Raw genomic sequence first — 24,422 nt, 5'->3', positions numbered from 1 at the left:
AGACTAAATTACTCTGGTAGAGAAATCAGGGGCATTTTCAGTTGAGGTGACTATGAGAAGGCTGAGACTGTCTTTGGAGAGCAAAACCTGCAGATGTAAAATCAAGGATTGGTGAACTGATTTTTAGTATTCTGCTCCTACTGGCAAAGCCATCAGTGGAAAAGGAAGCCTCAGACTATGGTGGCTGAGAAACCCTTCTCACACCACCCAGCAAGGCCCCTTTCACTGGCTCTGAGCTTCCCAAGCAAACTCCTGGCTATAAGTGAGGTAAGTGCCCATGTAAATATGCTGACTTAGAGACTATGGTTTGGACACACCACATCAAGTGTTCTGGTCCACATCTATATTTCCTACCATGGAGTAATGGGTTGGTATTCTAGGTTTTTCATTGTTGTTGATGAAAAAAAACCTGAGCACGCTAAAAACAAACAAACAAACAAACACCATCTAAACACTTAGAGAAGTTGGTAGGTAGGCTTGGTTTTTGTCTAGGAACTTTCCCCCAAGACAACTGAGGTGGATAAAAGAATTTTATCAAGTAGGGTAATAAAGGGACCAATTAACCTATTCTCCTACAGTGGTTCAAAGAAAATGTAGCCCTGGAGTCAGACAGCCTACATTTGAATCTCAATGCTGCTTATTAACTTGGTAATCTTGGGCAAGTTACTTAATTTCTATGTCTTAGTTTCCTCATCGGTAAAATGAAGACAATAACAATTGCCAAATGGATCCTGACCCAAATAACTACTACTGAAAAACACTTAGAGAAGGACCTGCACATACCAATGTGAGCGACTGTTCCTCCTAGAAGGTCCACTTCTCCTACCCAGGCCTCCTTCCTCCCCGGTGTACATTTCCACTAGACGATAAGTGCCTTGAGGACAGGCACTGCACCATATTCACCTTTGTAACTCCCAACTCCTGGAAAGAGCTGTGCATAAGTTATGTGCAGTAAATATTCATTTCCCTTCCTTTCCTCTCCATAAATAGTTGGTAAACTTCAGCAGAACATTAGCCTGTTTGCTGTCCTTGTGGACAGAGCAGAGTGTTCAGGCTCTGGGTCCAGCAGGCCTGAGTTGAATACTGGTTCCCTCACTTACCAGCTCTGATTTGGGCAACATCTCCAAGCCTTATTTTCCTCCTTGGTAAGATGCAGACGATGCTTATTCCACCAGGATTGTTGGGAGGATCAAACAAATGAGGCCACATCTGGCTACAGTGGGCAGCCACGCAGGCTAGTTTCCCTCCCGCTTACTGAAATTCTGGATTCGTTATTTATGGTTCACTTGGTATTCAGCAGGATTCCGGACCCTCCCCTGCCAGAGGTCAGAGATGTGCGCTCTCACCCACTTCAGTGATGTTGCCATTTTCCCTGTCAAAGCCTCCCACTGCCTGGAGAGGTGAGCACCTCACCCACTGAGCTGCTGAGCCCCCGAAAGGGGAGAAAGCAAAGCTGGTCAGTGATGCTTGAGGCCCACCCTGGGAAATGCCAGTTGGTGACAAATGAAGGAAGAGACCCCATGAACACGAGCTGCTCCAACCCCTACCAGGCAAATGGGGCTTCGTGGCCTGGGTTCAGTTGGCATAGCATGTAAGAAGGTGAGATTTTATTCTCATCTTGCAAATGGAATCCCCTGGTTATTGAGAACATTTGGTGAATTAGGACATTCTGCCAGTGACTCTACCAGCTCCAGGAAGTGGCTCAGCTTGCCTTTTACCACAGTCCTGTAACCTCATGACTGAACATTTACTGGTCCCAAGTAATCTCTCCTTCCTCCCCACATCATCTTCTACTTACAGGGATGAGCCTAATAATAAAAGTGTAATTAGTAGATAGTGTTTCAATGCAGGTTCAAGAATTGGCTTTATCCTTAAGTAAGTGACCCTGGGCATGGCACTTACATGCTGTGACTCAGTTTCCTCATCTGTAAAATGGGAATGATGTTGGATCAAGATGATGATAGTGTGTGACCACACAAGGTGTACTGTAAAACACGTAAGGTAAAACCATGATTATCAATACAACTCTCCCGCGCGCCTCTGCCCTGTAAGAAGTAAGGAGGGGTGCACTGACTCGTGTGGAGAAAAGCCCCGGTGTACGTACAAACCTTTTACTTATTCTGATTTCTAATTCGGAGGCACCTCCTTTTGAGCGGAGGCTCCAGGTCCTCGGGCCCGGCGCTGAGCATGGGCGAGGAGATGATGCACGGCGCCATGGCAGTCTTCTCCGCGGGTTTTGGCACAGGCTGGATCACGCAGCCCGTCTTGGGCAGCATACGCAGAGCATACGCGTGGTCCTCGTCCGCGGGGTTATTAAGGTTCGGGTCTGACTTGTCGCCTCCCGCCAGGGCCTCCTCCCCCATCAGCTTTTTGGCCGCCTCCCCGTCCAGGTGGCAGTTGGAAGCACAGTTGTTCTCTTTGACGGACTCCAGCTCGCTCACCGCGGGCTCCTCCGGCGACAGCAGCTTCTTGGGGGGCGCGGGAGGCGGCGGCGGCTGGGGCTGCTCGGGCGGCGGCTCCGCGCCCTTGGCGCCCTCAGCGGCGCCGCCGCGCGTGCCGTTCACAATGACATTGCAGGCCGCGGCGGCCTCGGGGCCCGCGGGCGCGCCAGGGCCCGGGTCGCCGGCGGCGGGCGGGCTGCAGTGGCCATCCCTGCAGCCGCCGCAGGTCCTGCGCTCCGCGGCGCCCGGCTCGCGCTCCGCCTTGACGTGCGCGTGCAGCGCGCGGTGGATCACGTTGTGCAGCCGGGCCCGGTGGCCCACGGTCAGGTCGATGACGCCGTCCTGCGGGCCCTGCAGCACGCCGGGGAAGCCGAGCTGGCCGCCCGCCCCCGGGGGGCTGCCGGCGCGCCGCGTCAGGTCCACGACCTCGCTCCGGCCGTGCTCCGCGGGCGCCAAGCTCAGGGCCTGGCCGGAGCAGCCGGGCGGTGAGTCCGCGGACTTAGACGAGCCCTGCTTGGAGTCCCGGGGGGACAGGGAGTGTCCGCCAGGCTTGCCTCCTGCCGCCGAGGAGTCGCCGGGGGCGCTCGGAATGAAGTTCTCCCCGTTGCTGGAAAATCCGTTGGGGGGTTTGGAATCATTGATGTGAGGGATGGGAATAGGGATGGGGATGGGCACGGGCAGGGGCACGATCACGGGGTATGGCACGAGCAAGGTGGGGGGCGGCACCAGCGGGGCGAGCGACGGCAGCCCGAAATTCATCATCTGGGGCACGGGCATCGGGCCATTTGGCATCATGCTCACTGGAGGGAAGGGGAGACTCGGCAAGGGCGCGCCCGGAGGTGGCGGGGGGAGCAGACCCGGAGGGTTCCCGGGCATGGTCGGGGTGCTCGGGGGATGGATGTGGGGCGACAGCATGGGCCGGTGCATGGGACTGGAAGTGGGGCCCAGGTTCCTGGGGCCGCCGGGCGGGGGCCCGATGCCGGGGAGCATGGGGTTGGAGAGAGGGCTGTTAGGGTTGGAGGCGTGGTGCGGCGGTCCGCGAATGAAGGGCGGGCGGATCTGCTGCATGATCTGCTGTTCCATGAAGATGGGCAGCGGTACCGGGCCGCGGTTGGTCATCACCATGGGAGGGCTGCGAGGCGGGACGCCGAGGGGAGGCCCGATGCTAGCAGGTGGCTGGACGGAGACAGGAGGGATGTTTGGAGTCTCGCTAATGGGCATGGACTTGGGCACTGGCGTAGGGATTTTAGTAACAGAGCAGTTGGCAGTGTCAGATGGAGAGACGGTGGTGGACACCGATGGGCCAGGGCCCTGGCTTTGGCCAGCTGCAGCCGCCGGGGAGGGGGCCTTCCTGCGAGCATCTGTTAGAGGGATATTCCAAGAGTCTGGAGTGAGCAGCTGCACCCCAGTGCCTTCTGCTTTATTTTCCATGGGAGGGTGTAATGTACTGCACAGCCCAGCTGGAAGATTGGCCTGTGTCTCTTTGTAGAAAATGTCCATTTTGTACTGATTGAGACATTTTGCACTGCAGAACTGAAGCCTTCTTTCCCCGTCCCCAAAATCCAGGTACTCTTTTGTGTGTCTTATGTGCTTACACCAGTCACATACCTACAACACAGTAATAAAGAAGAAAAAAGTAAGGTAAATAATTTCCTTTGGTAGATAGCGTTTCATGTTTTACATGAAGGTTCTTTCAAACTTTATCATAATTTTTCAAACAGGCAGAAGTGTTTCCTTCTAAAAGGTACAATTCTTAAATGTTTGTAAAACAATTTCTCTTTGGAAGCCAGAATTGCTTTATAAACATTAACTCTTCAGAATAGCAATTACCACCATCGCCTATTTTAAAAAAAGAAAAAGAAACTGTGTTATCCCATTTAAGCATGACTTTAAGGTAGATCTAACAAAAAAAAGAGTACATATACCTGCCCACATAGTTTCACTGGTCAAAGAGGCTCATTGTACATGCAAATCTAAATAGTGTTGGTGAGAAGAATTCTCCAGAAAGTTCAGTGGACTTTGAAATATAGACCCTTAAAATTCTCCTCATGCAAAGTCACTTTACACTACTGACGGTTGGATAATGCAGTTGGAAGGGGTGTGCTGTGTTAACCAATAACACATAGCACTGAACATCATTATGTCTGGCTTCCAAGGGGAAACTTGGAATTAGTCATGAAGTCTGTGTGAGGTTTAGCTATTCCCAACCTGTGATGTTGCAGCAAGCTAGAATTATTTTTTGAGCTGTTTGCCCACTCTCTCTCAGTAGTCAGAATTTTTGGTGACATTTCTTGGCAGGCAGTCTTATTTAACAACTTTTCAAACACCAGAGAACGTTTTCCAAAAGTTTTTATGGCTTTTCCCCCCTTCAAATCTACTCCTGGCAAAAGAGAGACATCACCAAATTTATTTTAAAGTTGGGCTGCAGAACTAATTAAAGGCTGAGAGCTTTTCCCAACTGGAAATCACTAGACATCAAAGTTCAAAAAATAGTCATTCTCGGCTTCAGAACCCATTACTTTGGAGAAATTATTGTGATTTCATTAACACATTAATTTTGTAACACCATCAGCTCTCACAGATGGTGAAGACATGATCTACAATTCAAATACGACTCTTGTTTGCACAAATGTCTTTCCTTCATATGGCATTTTAAACAAGAATTAATACGAGTAATCTTGCCATAGCTATAAACAGATAAACAGATGTCAAAATTTTCAATGGTTCTTTCAGTGCCTTACTTTTTTGACTGAACATTACATACACAATCTTTTTTTCTTTTTCTTTCTTTCTTTTTTTTTTTTTTTTTTTTTTTTTTGGTCATTTCCTCAGCACTCAAGCCATACAGTAGCAGAGGAAGAATTCTGAAACACAATGCAATGGTGAGTTCATTGAATTTGCTCCTCTCTTCAGTAAAGCCCTGGTTCCAATATTGCTCTAAATGGAACCCTGTTTTTGTTGAGGAGAGAGTCTGTTGTTCTGTTGCTGGTTCATGTTGCTTTTTTAACTATGGTAAACTGATAGCATTAAAAGATGATAAATTTTAATAATGATTGGTCACATAAACAATGCAAAAACAACATATGCTGGGCATTTGATTACTCATCTCATTGAACTCTCAGCTTTCCTAGACTGTAAACAGTGGTGGCATGCTAGTATGTGATTGTGAGTGTACACACTCGTGGCAGATGTAAGTCTGTTTGTGTAAATCCACTCTTTTCCTTTGCACTTTTTTTCCCACTGATATCTGCAGGTGATATACTTGATGGTGTGAGATTGAATGACAAATACTTATTGGCACACATTAGCTTTTTGTTTAGTTTCATATGAAAATACCCTTTCGAAATGCTTGTTGCAAAAAAAATAAAATCAATGCTAAGATACTCCTGTGTTTCACTACAGTGTTTCAAGTTTCTCCAGAATTAAGAGGTTTTCTTTTTTTCATAGTTGAGATGTCTAGTTTACAAATAAGCACAGAATTGCCTCTGATGAGAAGAGACACACAGAATCTATCAGACTCTCAAAATTCTCATCTAGATAAAGGTTAAATAAACTAGTAGTGAAAACTTGATGCATGTAAGTTATTATTTTTAAAACCTGATCATTTTTTAAAAGTTAATGTATAATGACATGACATTTAAATTCCAATATGAAATAAAGCCACCTGATTCTGTTTCAATATTAGGCATCCATAGAAAGCCTGAAGTGTAAACTTTTAAGCTTGAAGTGAAGGATCAGAAATAGCTTCTTTAATTATGAACTAAAAAAAATTATCAATGAATTAAGCTAATTAAAAAAATATACCAAATTTTCTGGCATATTTCTTTTGGATCGTATTTTTTAACCATAAGGGGAAAGAGTTTTCTGAAATCCTTAATTGGTCTTCAAATTGCCATATTGAATTATTTGCCTCCAGAGGATTCCTCTGTTTCCTCAAGCTAAATAAATATTTTCAAGTAGAGTCACAAAAAATAATCTAAATATAATTTAAATGTTCTCCCCTCACTTCCTTCACTTTCAGTAATTCATTGACGAATAAGGAATGCTCACAGACCTATCCCAATTATCCAATGAGGATTCTCCACCATAATTTATCTATTTCACATAAAAAGAATGACAGACGTCAAAGTTCGAAGCAAATTCTATTTCATCAAATTTTCCAGTTAAAGCAAAAGCCTAATGGTTACCCTACTTGATTTTCTGCAGCATCCCACAGTGTTTAGGTAATAGTGTGACAGTTTATGACAATCTCATTTTGGGTAAGGAGTGTGAATGTGTGTGTCTCCTTGTCTTATTACATTTCAATTCCGAACACTAGTCTAAAAATACAATAAGGCAATCTTTCTGATGAAGCAAAAAATTATTTGGGAAAAAAATTGTCACTTAAGAAATAATGAATAATGTCTGTCTTACAGGACACATCGTTTAAGATTAGGTCAATGAATTTATGGCACAAATGGCTGTATCATGTGAAGCAATAAAATGCAGCACATCATTCATTCTACATCTAACTAATACACTTCTAGTAATTAAAGATTTCATCATAAGAGCCTGAGCTGATTACTTAAGATGTGCTAGTTAGGTGAAAATATATACTGTAGATCTTTCTCTTTAATAAAAGAACATTTGCATATCCATGAAATACACAGCATGTGTCTCATAAACTATGGTTTTTCTGAACTGTGGTGTTATGAGGTATTCTTCCCATCTTTTTTCCACAGACGGCTTTAATTTTTTTTTAACTTTTTGAGGCATTATTTTTTCCCTCATTATGCCAAGAAGTACCAAAATTCCTTCAGATATTTTAGAAGATAAAGACTAAGAAGTGCAGAGCTCAACTCACTGGGCTCTGGAATGATTTCCCCCTAATTCCACCCGGCTTTGTTTCTGTTGGAATCTGGCCTCTTTGGTTCCACTTCTCTCCCTAACAGGTCCCAGATTGGACGGAGCTGAGGCTGAAGCTGTTTAACGATGGCAATCTGGGGACCGAACAATCAGCTAATGCGAGGCTATTGAGCGAGACAGCTGAAATGCTTCGTATCACAAATACATAATGTATCACCGGGAAGACAAAAAGATCACAAAGGAGATAAACAAATGCGTATTCCATTCAGCCCTATAACAGCAGTCCTCAAAAAGATTAAGTTTACCTTCCTGGGATGTGTCCAATTCTAAACAACAGAATGAACATTTCCTTTAGTCCATTTAGAGTATTTATATTTTGGTGGCTGACTGCCAGGGTAGTACTTATAAGCTCAGTGGCCTGATGGATTCACTCCTTTCCTGTGAAATAAATGTGGCAACCTACACCGCTAAACTGCTCAAAAGACACTGCCTCAGCAGAAATATCACTTGCTCTTGATATAAGAAAACTGAAAGGCAGGACTTCTGGTTCCTATAACCCTTTCCATCTTGTATTTCCCCTGGAAAGAAAGAAAGCTATTCATGTTGGCAACTGAGCCTTTATCTAAACGTCCAAAGTCAAAGCCAAAGTATGCCATGAGGTTACCCACATGGGCACGATATATACACTCTGCTGGGCTTAGAAGAAGATTCAGGTGATCAGGGAGGGAGACAGGGTTCCTAATTAACACACATTAATCAGCTGTCAGCTGTGGGAGTGAACTTCCTCCTTCAATGGAACCCATCCACTGCTGCCTTCTGAGTGGTAACCTGGCATCAGGCAATATTTCATTAAGAAACTCTTTTGCTGAAATCTTTCTTATCTGGGCAAAGGCATTTGCAGCAATGGAACAGTAAAAAGATATTAGCAATCTCTTGAATGCTGTCAACAATCTGAAAAACAAAACAAAATCTTCGCATGCTCCTGACTTTTCACGAATACAGCACCCATGTAACAGCTCAGAAGTTGTAGCCCCTTAACCAAAATTGGAGCTTGCCATAAGAGGCTGGTTCTCTAGATCTCGGCCTGTTAAATATGGCATTGATCTTGCTGTCCAGGGCAGCTCAAAAAATCATGAGCTCACCTAAGAGTGAAGCAAAGGAGGCTGGAGAGACATGGACAGGGGTGATCAGTGTTTTGAAGGGTTTGGGTCTGCCTTACCTATAGATAGTCACCTCATAGCATGAGTTGAGGGCCTCAGACTGATCCCACCTGAATATTTGCTTCCAGCTCGACCCTGCAGTCCCATGGCCCCAGCATCAACTGTTCCTTTGGATTTAGACCCTGCCTCCATCAGGGCCCTAATTCGGTGCACTTGGGCAGCAAAGGATGCTATAGAAATCACATCTGGTTTGGAATCAGAAGATGTGGGTGTGAGTCAGGTCTCCATCATTCTTTCATGAAAATCTCAGCTTCAGTTTCTTCCTCTGTGAAATGGAGCTAATAGTAGTAACAAGCAATGCTGGTGTGCTGGGCATATCAGTAACCTTGTTGCATAGAGAATTTTTTCAGTTCCTAGCCTGCCTCCCTCATGGTTGCTGATTTCCCAGGAACATTCCATAGGTTTAAGTTCAGTTTAACTTAATAGGAGGATGTTTTTCTGGCAGTGTGAGGAGGAAAAGGGAGGTTTTCATCTAGGCTTTCCTAGGAGTCTGCATGTCTTTGAGACACAGGCAAACACAGGCTGAACCTCACTGACTCCAGCCCCCATCCTGCATCCTGCCATCCCAGGGGTGACAGAGGGACTGTCTGCAGTGACAAGGAACCGGATGACAGGCCTATGGGCATCCCAGGTGCCCACCATCCCGGGAAGGCTCTTTTCAGCTCCTGAGGAGCCCACTTTTTCCAAGGCCAGTCACTATCTAATTCAGGTGAAAGCTTGATAAAGCAGCATGGCTGCTTGGAAATGAGTGTTAGAACCATTAAGATGAATAATTCCTCTTAGGCTCAACTGCTGTTTGAACAGTGGAAGCCATAAACTGTACTATTCATGTTTTATTAAAAAACAGAGCTGATGAACGATCTGCTTGACTCATTACATGGCAGAACTATCTTCCAAAGGAAGGGCCAGAAGCCACAGTATCACATGCCTTGAAGACAGGCTGACCCAAGCCCGGCATGGCAGAATGCGTGTGAGGGCGAGACCCCACAGAGCGGTGCACCAAACTCTGATGGGGGGACCAAGTTCACCATTCCAAGTTTCCTTGCAAAGTTGGGTTACAGTGAAGGAAGGAAAAAGATGACTTAGACTTATACGTGCACAGCTACACAGAAATCAGGAGCGGGATTTAGAATGAGCAAGGGCTGTTTTTTTTTTGAAGCCAATTCATGGAGAAGTTCATTTGCAAAATAAACTTTCTGCAGGTTTAGATTCCAGCGTGATGATGTTTGCTACATAGTTCCTTTTGTTTAAGGGTCTTATTTGGTTTTTTGTTTTCTTTTGCAGTTTGGCTTTCTCTCTCTCTCTCTCTCTCCCCTCACATAGGATTTGGAACTCAAGGAGAGACTAACGAGCATCTTTGTTAGAATTGAACATCTCATTAGAAAGCTGCCCTGTAGGAACTTTATACCATGACTCAAGTACTACTTATCCTATAAGTTAAGCTGGATTTCAGAAACCTTGGGCCAGGTCACCAGGGCAGATCCTTCTCTTTCACACGTGCCATGAGCTCTGAAATGCAGAGCAGAGATGGGCTTGGTTTCCAGAATTTCAATGAGTGTTGACAAATGGCTCCTTACTGACCCAAGTCTCTGTTTCCACAGCCAAAGCAAGAGATGGAGTCCTGGACTGTATTCCAGGACCGAGGCTCCATCCTCACAGCCAAACGCATGATTCAGAAGAAGGTGACGTTTCCCTTTGTTCTGACATATTCGGTCGCCTAAGTGTATTAGTATATCATCACAAAACTCTCCACTTCATTTAAACTGGATAAATGCAGCTTACCTCTTCTTAACACAGGTCACCCAGATGGAAACTGAAAAATTCAAACATTGGAAAATCTGATCCACCTGACGCCAAATGTTTGCCTCTCTTGTTTTTCAGTTCTGTGGCCGTGAAAGGACACAGAAGTAGCCCAGGAGATCTCAGAGCAATGAAAGTTAGCCCTGAAGGATACCTCAGAGATCATCTAGTCCACTCCTCCAGCCTGCAGCTCCTGGTGGGGCAGGTACTTAACCACGCTGAGCCACAGGTGCTCAGCCGTAAACTGAGACCATCCATAGTGACGCACTGCCCAGGAAACACGTGAGGAAGAAAGAACCAGCAAGTGATTGCAGACATGGAAAACGTGCCCCATAAAAGCAGAGAGCCATGTCCTACCCCATCCCCCATTGAAACGCTGCTGCCATGCCCCGTGACTCGATTTTCTCTCCTTTTTATCAACTCCAGGTATTCTGTGACCTGCCCTGAAAATTTTGCCATCACATAATCCAATTTATTCATTCATTGAGGGCCCACCTTCTGTCAGGCACTGAGCTAGGAACCAGGGATAGGAGTTAAGTAAGATGCATGCCCTGCCCTCATACAGCTTAGCATCTACAGCAGGAAACAGGAGGCCTGCACGGTTTTGTTTTGTTTTTACTGAACCATCTTTGCTTCAAACTGAAGCTTGAGAAAAACTGAGCTTCTATTTGTAATGCTTTTATTTTTTTTAAATAAGTACTGAGCTGTGCTCAAGAAGGCACTGAACTGTGAAACAATGGGAAAGATTCAGCACCTGCCCTCAAGAAACTCAAAAATCTGTCTATTAACAGTCATGGGAGAAGTCTGCACGCACTTCCTCTCCCCAGATTTCTTCTAAATGCAACGAACAGTTTTTATCTAAAAAATAGTCTTAATATTTTACTCTCTCAATATCTAACTCCCCTTTGCTCTTCTAACCCTGTGACTCCTCTTTTTTCAAATGTATATCTGAATCTTTTTTCAGATGTATATTTACCTTGGTTATTGTAACTCTCCTTGTTTTCAAAATAGATATCTGAATCTCTTTTCAAATGTGTCTTTGATCTCCTTTATCATTACTTGCTGTTTTCTAAATGCATACTTGAATATTTGAAGTTTCATTATGTGTGACTATAAGAGTCCTCTCTGTCTGAAAAAACTGTAGGGAGGGACCTTGGGTTGCACCTGTGTATAAAGGGAGAGCCACCAAAGTGATGTGTTAAAAAGTGAAGTGTACTAATTATCTGGCTTCTTTTTATCTGTGGTCACTCACCTCATTTCTTCCTTCACATAGGCTTTTTAGAAAATGGCAAAAATGATATTTCAAAACACAAGGGTTTAATTCCACAACACAGCTAATCATACATCAATAATAGGACTTTTTGGAAGGGCTGCTATTATTATCTGTGATATTTGAAACAGTCTCTTTTTTTCTAGGGATTTTATTTGAATCTGCCTCCCAGACTCCTCATCCACCGAGGCTGTGTCTTGGCGTCAGTGATGAGAAGCACCACTGAAATGCCATAGGACCAAGGCTGTGTGTGTGCAGGTGGTCCAGGTCAAGGGCGCTGCTAGGCGGGATTCACGGCTCCTCTGGCAATCCTGCTCCTCAGCTGCCTCTCTGGCTGCTTCTCAAAGGCTCGCAGCTGCTCCTAGTGACTCTCATTTATTTACCAACTATATACTGATTGCTTGAAATCTGCCAGACACCTGGCAAAGGACTTTACCTGCAATGCTTCATTCAATCCCCTTTTAGCAGTCTTGAACATTTCTGTGCTCCTGGGTTCCAGACTGAACCAGCTCCTACCTGTGGATGCCAGGATTGCCCCACTTCAGCCCCTGGTGTCCACTGCTGCCCAGTCCTCAAATCTCTCCAGGATACTCCATCGAAAGTTATGGCTTTTATTACAGTGCCTACTGGAAGCCCCAATTTGATGTAATAATAATAGATTATACGAGTAACAACAGCTTGCATTATTTAAGCACTAGCAGCCATGCTAAGCATGTTATGTGGATTACCTCTTTTAATCTTCACAAGTACCTTACCATATAGATAACTGGGGTTTAAATAAGTTGTCCAAGATTCCCTATGCAGATAAGAGAGGGCAGATCCAGATTCTAACTTAGATGTGTCTGGCTTCAAAGCCCAGACTGGCCCACTATCTCAAGGACTTTGGCATTTTCCTTTAAAACTACAGAAGTAAGATGACTGACTAATACAGGCACACCTCCCTTGTTTGCACTTCTCAGATATTGTATTTTTTACAAACTGAAGGTTGGTGGCAACCCTACATTGAACAAGTCTATCAGTGAGCAATGGTATTTGCTCACTTTGTGTCTCTGTGTCACATTGTGGTAATTCTCACAATATTTCTAAATTTTTCATCATTTTGTGTTTGTTATGGTGATCTGTCATCAGTGATTTTTGACGTTCCTCTTGCGAAAAGATTAAAACTAGCATTTTTCAGCAATAAAGTATTTTTTAATTAAGGTATGTACATTACTTTAGACATAGTGCTATTGCACACTTAGACTACAGCATAGTTTAAACATAACTTTTATATGTAGTGGGAAACCAAAAAATTCATGTGACTCACTTTACTAGGATATTTGCTTTTTTTTTTCCAGTGGCTTGAAACCAAATCCGTAATATCTCCGAGGTATGTCTGTATTTGATAACAGCTTTGTTTTGAAATTTCAGAATTACAGACATTTAGACCTCTAAGGAACTTCATGGGTCAAGCCCAACCTATCTCCCCCAGCAAACGTGGGTTTGCTTCTACACAGATGGTCTTCTAGGTGCCCCTCATCTTCCTACGACAGGGAGACCATCCTGATCCATCCACACAGCCAAAGAGTGAATCCCACAAAGGTGATCTTTCTAAAGAGGGTTGCAATATAGTGCAGAGTCCTGAGCAGCCTGCTTTGTTGTCGGACAGCTTTGAGTGTCAGAAAGTTTAACCATTCAATGTCCCTGTCACTTCCACCCAGTGATAGTAGTTCTGTTCCCCAGGGTCTCTCAGCACAGGTCAACTCCTCTTCCAAAGCTCAGCCTTTCAAATACTTAAAAAGAGCCATCATATTTTCCCCAGATTTTTATTTTAAACCTCCCCAGTTCCTGCACCCATTCCCCAGGGACAAGTTCCCAGAGCCCTCTTATCCTGTCTGTCCTCCTGTGTCTTTTACCCAGGCATATACTTCACCTTGGTAATGCCCCTCTTAGAGGGTGGAGTCCAGAACAGAACGCAGCAGCCTGACCAGCATGGAGTCCAGGGAACTCTCCCCTCCCTCACATGGAACACAGTAGCTCCACTAATGCCACCCTAGAACACATGTGCTTTTTTGGCAGTTGTATCCCGCTGTTAGGTATTGCTTTTTCAAAACAAACATTTATTGAATGTCTGTTATGTACTAAGCCTGAAGCTTTCACTGATCTCCTTTAATTCCGACAACAAACTTGTAAAGGAGCGACTGTTTTTCCCATTTTGCTTGAAGATAAGAAAACAAATGTTCAAAGAAATGATGTGGTTTCCCTAAGGTCTCACAGCCTACAAATAATGGAGCCAGGATCCAGATCAGAACTTCCGACCCATCCTTTTTTCACTCTACCATGCTTCATGCTTCACTCTGAGTTTCTGGTCAACCAAAACCTTTTTCTCGAAAGTGCTTATCAACCACTTGTTTAATGATATATTCAAGGCCTTTTGAGGGTAAGCCATCAAGCCTACTGGTCTAGAGTTTCAGAAATCAGAAACCCTTTCCCAATTTTGAAATTTTAGTCCATTTCTGTCTTTTTGAAACCTCTTCCATTCATCATGATAGAAGATAATCCCAAAGTAAATATGAAATTATCCTCAGATTCCCTCCAAGCGGCAGGGAGAGCTAAATTTGGTGAGTGTAGCAGGTGCTCTCTGCCTATCTCTTTGCCCCCAACGTGGGATTCATAGTTTTCTTTAGGGTTTCTGTTACCCTTTCCAGTATAAAGCGCATTCTCTTTATGGAGACAATGGAAAAAAAAAAAACAAATAAAAGTTGCCCAGCCTTGTCTTCTCACCCTCTTTTGTTAAACATTACACCATTTGCTCTAAACACTGAGCTCTCCAATTCTGCTTCTTGCTCCTTCCATGAGCATAGCCCTAATAGTTCCTTTTATTACCTTGGGCAGGTCCCCCAAGGGTTTACCCCTTCATGCACCCTTGCCTTCCTGACACAGTATTCATTTTCAGAATTTCCCACCCTCCATTTTGCCCTCCCCACCCCCACAAACTACACTGAGCCTCTGATTTGGGGAACAAATCAACCTTCCTTGGATTAAAAATGTCTGCTTATCCCAATTCTAGGGAACATGGTTGATCACATCCATGCACATTCCAAGGTGGTTGGGTCAATTCTTCTTTCCGTCCACACACCAAGCTGCTCTCCCCTGTATTAATCAATATGGTGGTCAAAGTGGGATTCCTCTCACAGCTTCCCCACCTTCTCAGAACTATGCACAAGGCATGGGAAGGAGGATCAATCGCTCTGTTTCTAACAGAATGGTATCCTTAGCAGATGTCTAGATAAATGGCCCTATATCTTGCTTAATTGCTAATTAATCTATTTTCAATATCTACTTCATATTTTGTACTCAATTACCCCCCCCCAAGTAATTCTTTTGATGTTTCCTTTTATTTTCTTAAAATTCCCACCTTGCATTTCCCCTCAGGTGCATGGATTGCCATACGAGGATATATTTTCCAGAATTTTACCCACCTACTAGATATGTTGGTGGGATATGGTGTTTTACATTTTAGTTCTATATGTCATCTCTCATCTAGGGATTAACCCCCCTCCAAGTCTCAGTGGTATCTCCAAGATCGTTTTTATCTTTTTGTGCCCACAATCCAGGGTAACTTGGTCCTTCCCACTCTTTGCATTGGTAGAGAGATGTCAGAAGCCATTGCTTGTTCCTGCTTGTGACTTTATTTACTCTTGAAAGGGACTGGCCCCTTTTTCATTATCCCATCTCCTCCTGTGTCATATCTGCTGCCTTCACTGGGTCCAGTTTTACGGGTTTAAAACAGAGCCAACTGGTTTACCTTAACTCTTATTTACTCATTCTTTTATTAAATCTCAGTTATTAAAAATAAAGAGGAAATTCACTATTGTGAAATTTCCTATGATGCTTACTTCAAAGTCAAAAGCACACAACAAAAATAAAACCCGGAAACCCAAATCAGCAAAACACTTGACCCCCATATTCTCTCCACTATGTTTCCAAGGGCTTGTAGAGTGTTTGACAGTAACATAATTGCAATAATGAGGAGACTTGCCGGCCAGGTTGTGGTCTTAAGCTCACGGATGTTTTAGCCCTAGGCTCAGCTTCAGGCCAGCACCAGTCGCCCGGGCCAGAGTCACCAATGGAATCCCTTATGCTCAGTTACACACAAATGTGACATTTATGGCATCTGGTGCACAATGCTACCAATTCAAAAGGCCCAGAGTACTGGGCTCACAAACTTGGGGAAAAGAAATAATTTAGGCTATCTGCTGTCTTTTTAGCTAATTAAAACCAGTGTGAGAGCACCTACTTAGTGACAGTTTCTTAGGTATCTGTGAGGGATATGCTGGACTGCTTCCAACTTCAGATTCCCATGTTGGTTCCTTTGTCTCTGAAAAACTTCCTGGATGTTTGTGGATCGTAGGTTTGCCTAGTTCTCTTCCATCTCTGTTCCATGAATGCAGCCACCCTGCTGAGCTAACTACTTAACTGAAAGCCAACACTCCACTGATGCTAGATTATCCACTGAGCATCCCTCTTACAATTCCATCCTCATAAGCAAATCCTGGGTTAGCTCAACCCAATCTCCCCATCCAGGCTGAATGTCTGAAGTGCTAAATGGTATGAAGCAAGACAATTTGGGACAAAGATATGTAATTCGTATATGTTTAAACACATCTGTTATTTCTACAACTCCTGTCTTCCAGTAAATTCAAGTGGTGCAAAAGACACTATCACAATACCACTCACCAGAAGTCTGTAAAGAGATCAGCAGCCAGGTAACAGACCTTATTTTAGAGATAAGGAAATAAAGACTAGCAACAATTATATATCCGTTATCAGTATTTGGGTAAAAGCCCCCATCTCATAACCTGTATATGACTAACTACATCATTCTTTGGTCTCCTCTAAAGAAAGGAAATGAAATGGAAAAGGATCCTACCGTTTGACCCACTGTCCAACTGGACCATTGGCTCCTAGGTGAAAAGAGAAATGAGTATGATGCACTGCCTAATCCAAATAGCCTGTACAATGGACCTCAGATCTGGTACGATACAAAAGAAGGGTATAATGAAGGGATAATCGAAATACGTGAGGCTGAGCCTCTCTTCTAGTGCTTAGTACCTAAGAGTGAAAGAACAGGCACCACTGGATAGATTGTGTTATATCAAGGCATGCCCTTGGTATGGACTGGCATGTACAGAAGTGGGGAGGAACAGGAAAGGGGAGAACGAGGAGGAGAAAAAAAAAACTGTGTAGGAACTACCTGTGTATCGGAACAGAAGCCATTAGGCACTGAGTGCCTGCTATGGCCACTGCCCACTGCTTTCCTGCCCTTAGCAGACCGGACTCGAGGATACCTCAAGACCTGGGGTGGGGACTCTGCCTAACAGGGTCAGAGCAATTCAACAAGCCAATCAGGTTTTCTTCTCTGGTGAGCTGGGAATCAAGATGACCTCAAGAGACTAAGTAGTGGTGGGAACAGTGGCCATAGGCAGAAAGCCAGAGGACCACAGAGGACAGGCAGTCAGCAGAAGCACCGGTGGGGCAGCACAGGTGGTGAGGCACAGTGGAGAGGAGAGGGCTGGAAGTCAGGCGGCAGGAGCTGCAAGTCCTCCGAGGCCGTGTGCTAGAGCAGGAAGCAATGGCGCCTACTCCTTGGGGGCAAAAAGACAGTCCTCTCGCCCAGTTCTTAGCACTGTGGGGCCACCTTTGCTGCCAGAACAATTGCCCAGGCTCCAGGAAGATGGGCAGCAATGGCTGGTCCTGCCTTGCTCGTTTCCTTGAGCTTCTATATAGCGAGCCTCCAACTTCAGGGAGACCAAGAATCTAACCCAGCTTTACAAACTTTCTCTGATTTAATCCTGACTACGGCCCTTTCCGGTAGTACTCTATATAAAAAGCTGAGGACAATCTGGGAAGGGTCAGGGACTTCAAAGTCCTTTCTGATCCCACACTACTTCCTCCTGTGGTTAAGGAGCTCCTTGTGGTATCATCCTACCGTGTACCCTGCTATGGGTGTGGGGTGCCCAGGGCAGCCTCGGCCCAGGAAAGCAGGAAGGTGACATCAGGATATGCCTCTTACACAGACCTCTTTACACCAGCACTATTTCTGAGGGTCACCACAGAAAGGAAGCGTGACTGCCACATCAGGCCCTTGCCTGTTCCTCATTCCACTGCAAACCCCGCGCCCCTTCTCACTGACTATTCCTATCCCAACTCTGTCGCCTACAGGGTATCCTGAGAAACACCAGTCCCATCAATGTTCTGCCCATAAAAAAGGATTCCATGGTCAAATGAGTTTGGGAAAAGTTGCCCCCCCATGCTCCTCTGGAAGATCCTAATTGCACATTGCCATATTTAAGCCGCTGAGAAGTTCTGCAGAAAAGAAACATTTAACTTCAGTAATTCAGAGTTTCCTCAACTTTCCAAAAATAGAAATCTTTTTTTTTTTTCCTAGTAGGATCCTGTAGAAAATCACTTTGGAAAATGCTACTGTAATGATTTGGATGCCTGTAAGACAGAGTCAGGAAACCTAGGCCTTAGCATTTTTCATTTGCTTAAAGCTTTCCTCTGTGGTACTGGGCCTGGGCCTTTACACCCCAGAGCACTGTCTCGCACATGGTAAGGCTTCCCACGTGCAACTGTTGGTTGTTTTCTGAATCGTAAGAGAAGGTGAAGGTGATTCCCATGCCTTTGCCCTTCCACATGTTCACAGGCTCTGCCCTGCTGGGAATCAAGGTTACTCGTCCCCTTGCAGCCCTTTTCTCAGCCCTACAGCTCCCTCCTCCCCCCTCATCAGCTTCCTGTGTTCATCGAGGCCTGGACCCTATTACATTTCACCCTGTGGTTTCAGCTTCTGCAGTCACTACAAACTCAATTTCTGTCCTCTCAGTTCTAGTTACCCGACACAGCCCGCCAGCCCACAGGATGTCATGAATACTGTTACCTCTTGTGTGACCTTCCAAACCCTGAAGCTCCACCCAAGAGCATTTTAGGTCACACCACTGCATTTTCTACATTATAGATGAAGGCATGAGCATCTCATGGGAACCGAGGCTCCACAATCGAGGGGGCAAACTCTTAGAGCACAGCAACAAGAAAAACAAATGGCCTATCAGTATTTTCATATTCATATACAAAGGAACATCCTTATCTGTCCTGCTAAATAAAAATATAAAATCGAGAATTACTGCCCCAATCGGCCTTGCTGGCACACTGACTCTGAACTGGATTCGACTGGTCCATGAGGGTTTATTCCACGCCAAGCCACACTGGTCATGTTACCTCTTCCTCTGGCTATTCGCCACCATAGGAGAAATTCACCCTCACAGGAGTGTGCCCTACATTGGGTTACACTGTGCAAAATTGATAGCAGGAACACCACTTAGCAGAATATTTCACTCCACTGTATTGAGGCATGCTGCCAACTAGGCACAGTGGATGAAGAAATTTAATTTTGTCCATTGTGTAAATAATACGTATCCCAAGCATTTGGAAGAGTGTCTGGCACATAGTACTCAGTAAATATTTGTTGAATGAATAATAAAGTGAACTAACAGATGAAAAAGAAAAAAGAAAACAAGAGTGTGTCCTAAAGGGCCAGGAGAACTGTGGTCTCGAAAGGAAAATGGGGGCTTCCCTGGTGGCGCAGTGGTTGGGAGTCCGCCTGCCGATGCAGGGGACACGGGCTCGTGCCCTGGTCCGGGAGGATCCCGCGTGCCGCGGAGCGGCTGGGCCCGTGGGCCGTGGCTACTGAGCCTGCACGTCTGGAGCCTGTGCTCCGCAGCGGGAGAGGCCACAGCAGTGAGAGGCCCGCGTACCGCAAAAAAAAAAAAAAAAAGAAAGGAAAATGGGTGGTTAACTATCCCTGGGCTAAGTCCACTTTTCTAATCAGACACCTGCATCCTGTAACACATACTTCATGGCCTGATAAACCCAGCAGGAGCACGGAGGCCCTAATACTGTGATTTCTAACAGATCACCTACTCTCCCAAGTCCTATCAGTTGGAAGTAACTCAAATTCTTTCCTAAGTCCTGTTAACAATGTACAGTCATTTTATCTAACAATCTGACTGAAAAGGGTTGCGAGAATTGTCTAATGAGAAAGCCCAGTACTACCTAAGCTGCCCAAACCTATGTTTCTAGACACTTTAAGAGAACACGGGCTTGGCCCTGGGAGAGTCAAAATGAGCCGTGGAGTGAGCAGACTCGCTGGCTAATTGAGTTTTTTGCTTAGCGCCAGTGAGACGTGAGACGTGAGCTCGGATTGGAATTCCATTATGGGTTTTTAATAATTAAACATTACATGTTTGGAACCTTACTCTTCTGTATTACTTTTTAAATATTAATCTATTTACATCAGCTGGACTTCCTGCAGCTTGACACGCAGTAAATGGGAGTCACACTGAGAGAGACAACTGTGTTCCTAGCTTAAGACATCTTTGATGTTCAGTAACAGTAACACGACACTAACCCTCAGTTCAACCCCGTCCTGTAGCATGACTCCCCCGCCCCTTTTAGAAGGTAGTTTCTTCCATTTTCCAACACACTCATTATTACACTGACTTTTTAAATTAGCAAGAATCCAAATTTGTCTTATTTGGAGAGTTTTATAATGCCCCTTGAGACCTCAGGGGGGCGGGGGGCACCCTGCCCTCTTCAGAACCAGGGTTGGAAATGGACGTGGGAGGCACCTGAGGGTTTCCTTGGCTACTACCCCACACTGTGATGAGATGCCAGCAGAAAAATTCAAAACCCGGAGTGCACATAAAAACCTCATCAAGGGCTAACCCTGCTTTACACAGTGCCCTCATGCCGAGAGGACGTCTCCTCGGGTGCCTGGCAGCCACGGTCCTCCTGGGGAACGCTGCTGCTTCCGCTGCGGCCTTTCCGCCTCCCATTTCATCCCTGTCAGCAGCTCCCCGGTGCCCTTCTCTAAGCTGCTGGCGGGTTTCTGACTCTGATTTTTGCTGCCTGTCCGTCCTCTCCCGGCTCCAACCCAGAACATCCTGGAGACAGAGAGAGGGCTTCCCGAACGAACGCCTGAATGCAACAGTGGACGGCCTGAGGCTGGTTATCAGTGGAATTCGGGATTCTAGGCCGGGCAGGATGATCAAAGGCCGTCTAAATCCAAGGACGGGGAGAACACACGCAGCGAGTGTCCACTGCCCCAGAGATTATGGACCCCGCTGTCTCCGCAATTAAGGTAATCAGCAGACCCACGTCTCTGCACGCCCCTCGCAGAGTGCGCCATAGGACAGTCTCCGATTTGGTTTCAACTTAACAATTTTATTCCCTTTTAAGACAAAGCTAGCTGTGCAGACCGGCGATGGTCTGTTTTAAAGAGTAAAACTCCATCTTATTTAATAAAAAAAGATGTAGGATTAAAAGTGGAAAATTACATGGGAGCTACCCTTGTTATAGGAAAAGAGCCCCCCTACCCGGACTGCCCACCTCTGTGACCACAGAGGAAGGCGGGAGTACTGACACCCCTCAAGAAGTTAAACATAAAAATCTCTACCAAATTCAGTATATCTTTCTATTGTTTTACCTGTCAGTACTATTGAATGGCTTATGCAAAATACCTCATTGCAAATGTCTCTAATTAGTCTCAGAAGGAAGCCCAGTCCCACACCCTCCAGGCAATGCATGCGCCCACAATGGCTGGTCACATGGCCTCATGTGACCAGCTGGTCCCTGACCACATGGCTGGTCTGGGAAGGCCGCAAGTCCTAGACAGTGACTGGTGGCCCTCAGAATCTGGGCCCATCCTGGAAGACTTGTCCGTACTAGACTGTACTAGACTTTGGGAGGAACAAGTAGATTCCTAGCATGTAGGGGAAATGGTCCAGAGGAGAAGAAAAGCTCCAGATTTATGGAGGGTTCTGCAATGGCTGAGGCCGCCATCTTCCTCAACCAGCTGTTTTCAATTCTCCCTGCAGCAGGTGTCTCCTTTTGATCCAGAGTTTCAAGATCCTTTCCCACCAATCACAGGAACATTTGACTTTGGCCTCCTCTTCCTGCCCTTTAGAGGCACCACTAACAAGCAAGCAGAGAAGTCAGATGCCTGCTCCACCCCAGATTCTCTCCAGAATTCTCCTCTGATTCTCACATTTGGATTTTACCCTTGGGAATATAACAACCTTTCAAAAATTCCTGGTTGTAAGAAAAGCAAGCACTTGCTATAGGCGGACAGAAGTCCTTCAGTAGGAGATTGCCCACTGAGCTTTTCATGTTTATGAGACAGACTAGAAAGCAGAAAGCTAGGCACTCTCCGTTTGCCTGATCTACAGAGACTGTGGTTTCCTCAAGATTATCCCGGCCTTTGTCCCTCTGATTTTCAAGTGACTTGGAAAACATAGGATAGCATTCCCTAGAAGATATCTAAAAGCTTCATCAATCTATTGCTTGGAAGTAGCCCACTAATATTCAGTCTAAATCTTTCTTTGCTTAATTTCATTCCATCACTCTTACCCTAATTATATATACCCCGTGTCTTGAGCTAAATAAACTTCTTCCTTCCTCAGTATTTACATCCTTCAGATATCTGAAGACCATGATCATGCCAACCACCCAAATCCTCAGACCTCACTAATGTGAACCAAATGCAACAGGAAGAATGAAAATACAGAAAGTCCCTGTGTTTGCCTCAGACTCCAGCTGGGTCTTCCCTGCTTTGTTATCTCCCAAGATCCTTACCCACGGAGCAGCTCCATTTTGAGCTTTCCAATTAATTATTAGCCTAAAAAGGGAAATGCCAATGGGTCACAGCGGTACACAGTTAACAGAGGGTATTCAAATGGATGCTCCCACTGAACTTTTTTTTTTTTTTTTTTTTTTTTTTGTGGTATGTGGGCCTCTCACCGTTGTGGCCTTTCCCGTTGCGGAGCACAGGCTCCGGACGCGCAGGCTCAGCGGCCATAGCTCACGGGCCCAGCCGCTCCGTGGCACGTGGGATCCTCCCAGACTGGGGCACGAACCCGCGTCCCCTGCATCGGCAGGCGGACTCTCAACCTCTGCGCCACCAGGGAAGCCCCCACTGAACTTTTAAAAAGAAGACAAAATCCCCAAAGAATAATTAACTCTAAATATTTCAGAAATGTCCATCAGTGATGCTGAGTGATTTTTTTTTAAAAGGAGAGACATACTTTAAACAGTGAAAATGATCGATCACTATCAAATTCCCTCTCAATACTGGTTTTGCATTCAGCATATAACAATTCAGCAACTAAGTTCAAGGTCATAACGCCTTGGAGTTGAACAGGTACCAGGGAGTCATCTTTGTCTCACCTTCCATTCAGTGCAGGGAGCCCTGCCACAATCTGCTTGGCTGGTCGTCAGACTCAACTGTGATGCTTCTGCCAACGGGGAACTCACTACTTCACAAGGGTGTCCATCCTACTCTTGTGAGCAAACTCTTTCTGATACTGAGAAGAAATCTGCCTTCCTGCAACCCCTACCCATAGGCCTGGCCCTCTCCCCCAGAGCCACTCAGCATGGCTGCATCCTCTTCCGCAGAGCTGTCCTTAATCTACCTGGCAACAGGGTCATATGTGTTCCCCTGGCCTCATCTCAGTCGCTTCCATTGTCCTTAGGGCATCATGACTTCAACACTGTCACAGTCCTGGCTGCCTCCATCTCACCTTCATTTCATTCTCAACATGTGACACCCAAGGTAAAACACAACACTCTCCTGAGCCTGCCCTCCAGGGATCGCTAGCGCTTAGCTTGCAGGGAACTCCACACTGTGGTTCCGCGGTTGTTGGCAAGGTCTTCCTTTCCTCTTCCTCAGGTATGACATTCTACCTATAAAGGTTTATTTCTTTAGGTTAAAATAATACATATCCAGGAGTCCTCTGTTAAAAATCCAAATATCCCCAAAGGGGTAATATTTTAAATCACCCACAGCCAGTATAAATTGATTTATTCAGCAACTTTGGACTGAGAGCTGGATTCTAGTTGCTGGCTTTGTCATTTTCTAGCTATGCAACCACAAGCAAGTTATTTAACCTTTCTGAATAGGAAGAATAATTAGCTGAGAATAACATATTGGGGTCTATAAATTAAGACAATAGTCCTTGAACATTACCCAAGTATCTGTGAACTTATAGCAAATACATTTTTCCTTTTCTCTTTCTTTTCTTCCCACTTGCTACCTCTACAATTCTCAGGGGGACAAAAGGGCTGTTTTCTAGACAGGAGTAGAGTGGGTGATTGTCACAGTTAATACTAAGGTCATCGTGGGGTAACACAAAACATGGGAGTGAAATTCCAATCAACAACTGAATGGTTATGTATTTTTAATAAATGTTTTTCTGCCATCACTTTAAAATATTTTGAGGCATCACCCTTGAAATCAAGTCAAAGAGAATCCTTAATCTGAACAGGTATTTTTCTTCTGGGATTAGTCTTAGAAGGACCCTTGAGAAACTCTAAATATCGATCTCTGTAGCATAAATGAAATGTAAGTGGCCACAGCCTTGACCCCTAGCTGGGATGGATGAAGCTGCAGTAGGGCAGACTGCACAGAGTGTTCCAAGTTTCTATAGAAAGACAGCTCTGGTGCTCTGGGCCAGAGCTTCTCCAGCTTAATTAAGTACACATAAGAATCACCTGGTGGTCTTGTTAAAACACAGATTCCAGATATTTGTAGAGCAATGTTCATTGAAGCATTATTCACAGTAGCCAAAGGATGGAAACAATCCAAGCGTTCATCAACAGTTGAATGGACAAACAAAACTTGGCACATGCATACAATGAAATATTATTCAGCCATAAAGATGAACAAAGTGCTGATATATGCTACACCACCATGGATGAACCTTGACAACATTATGCTAAGTGAACGGAGCCAGACACAAAAGGCCAAATACC

General features: G+C 45.0%; 1 protein-coding gene across 1 annotated transcript in view; it reads right to left on the bottom strand.

The window, feature by feature from the left end:
* Positions 1-2,111: 2,111 nt before the first annotated feature.
* Positions 2,112-24,422, bottom strand: part of SOBP (sine oculis binding protein homolog) — a gene marked incomplete at both ends in the record, with an annotated part of 136,299 nt that continues 113,988 nt past the window's right edge. The window contains one exon of the mRNA XM_079716375.1: positions 2,112-4,049. Within this exon, the coding sequence (XP_079572501.1) occupies positions 2,112-4,049 (1,938 nt within the window). The remainder of the gene's footprint in view (positions 4,050-24,422) is intronic.

This window comes from Hyperoodon ampullatus (genome assembly GCF_949752795.1).
Source record: "Hyperoodon ampullatus genome assembly, chromosome: 12".
NCBI classification, from domain to species: domain Eukaryota; kingdom Metazoa; phylum Chordata; class Mammalia; order Artiodactyla; family Ziphiidae; genus Hyperoodon; species Hyperoodon ampullatus.
This window is presented reverse-complemented; position numbering and strand designations above follow the sequence as displayed.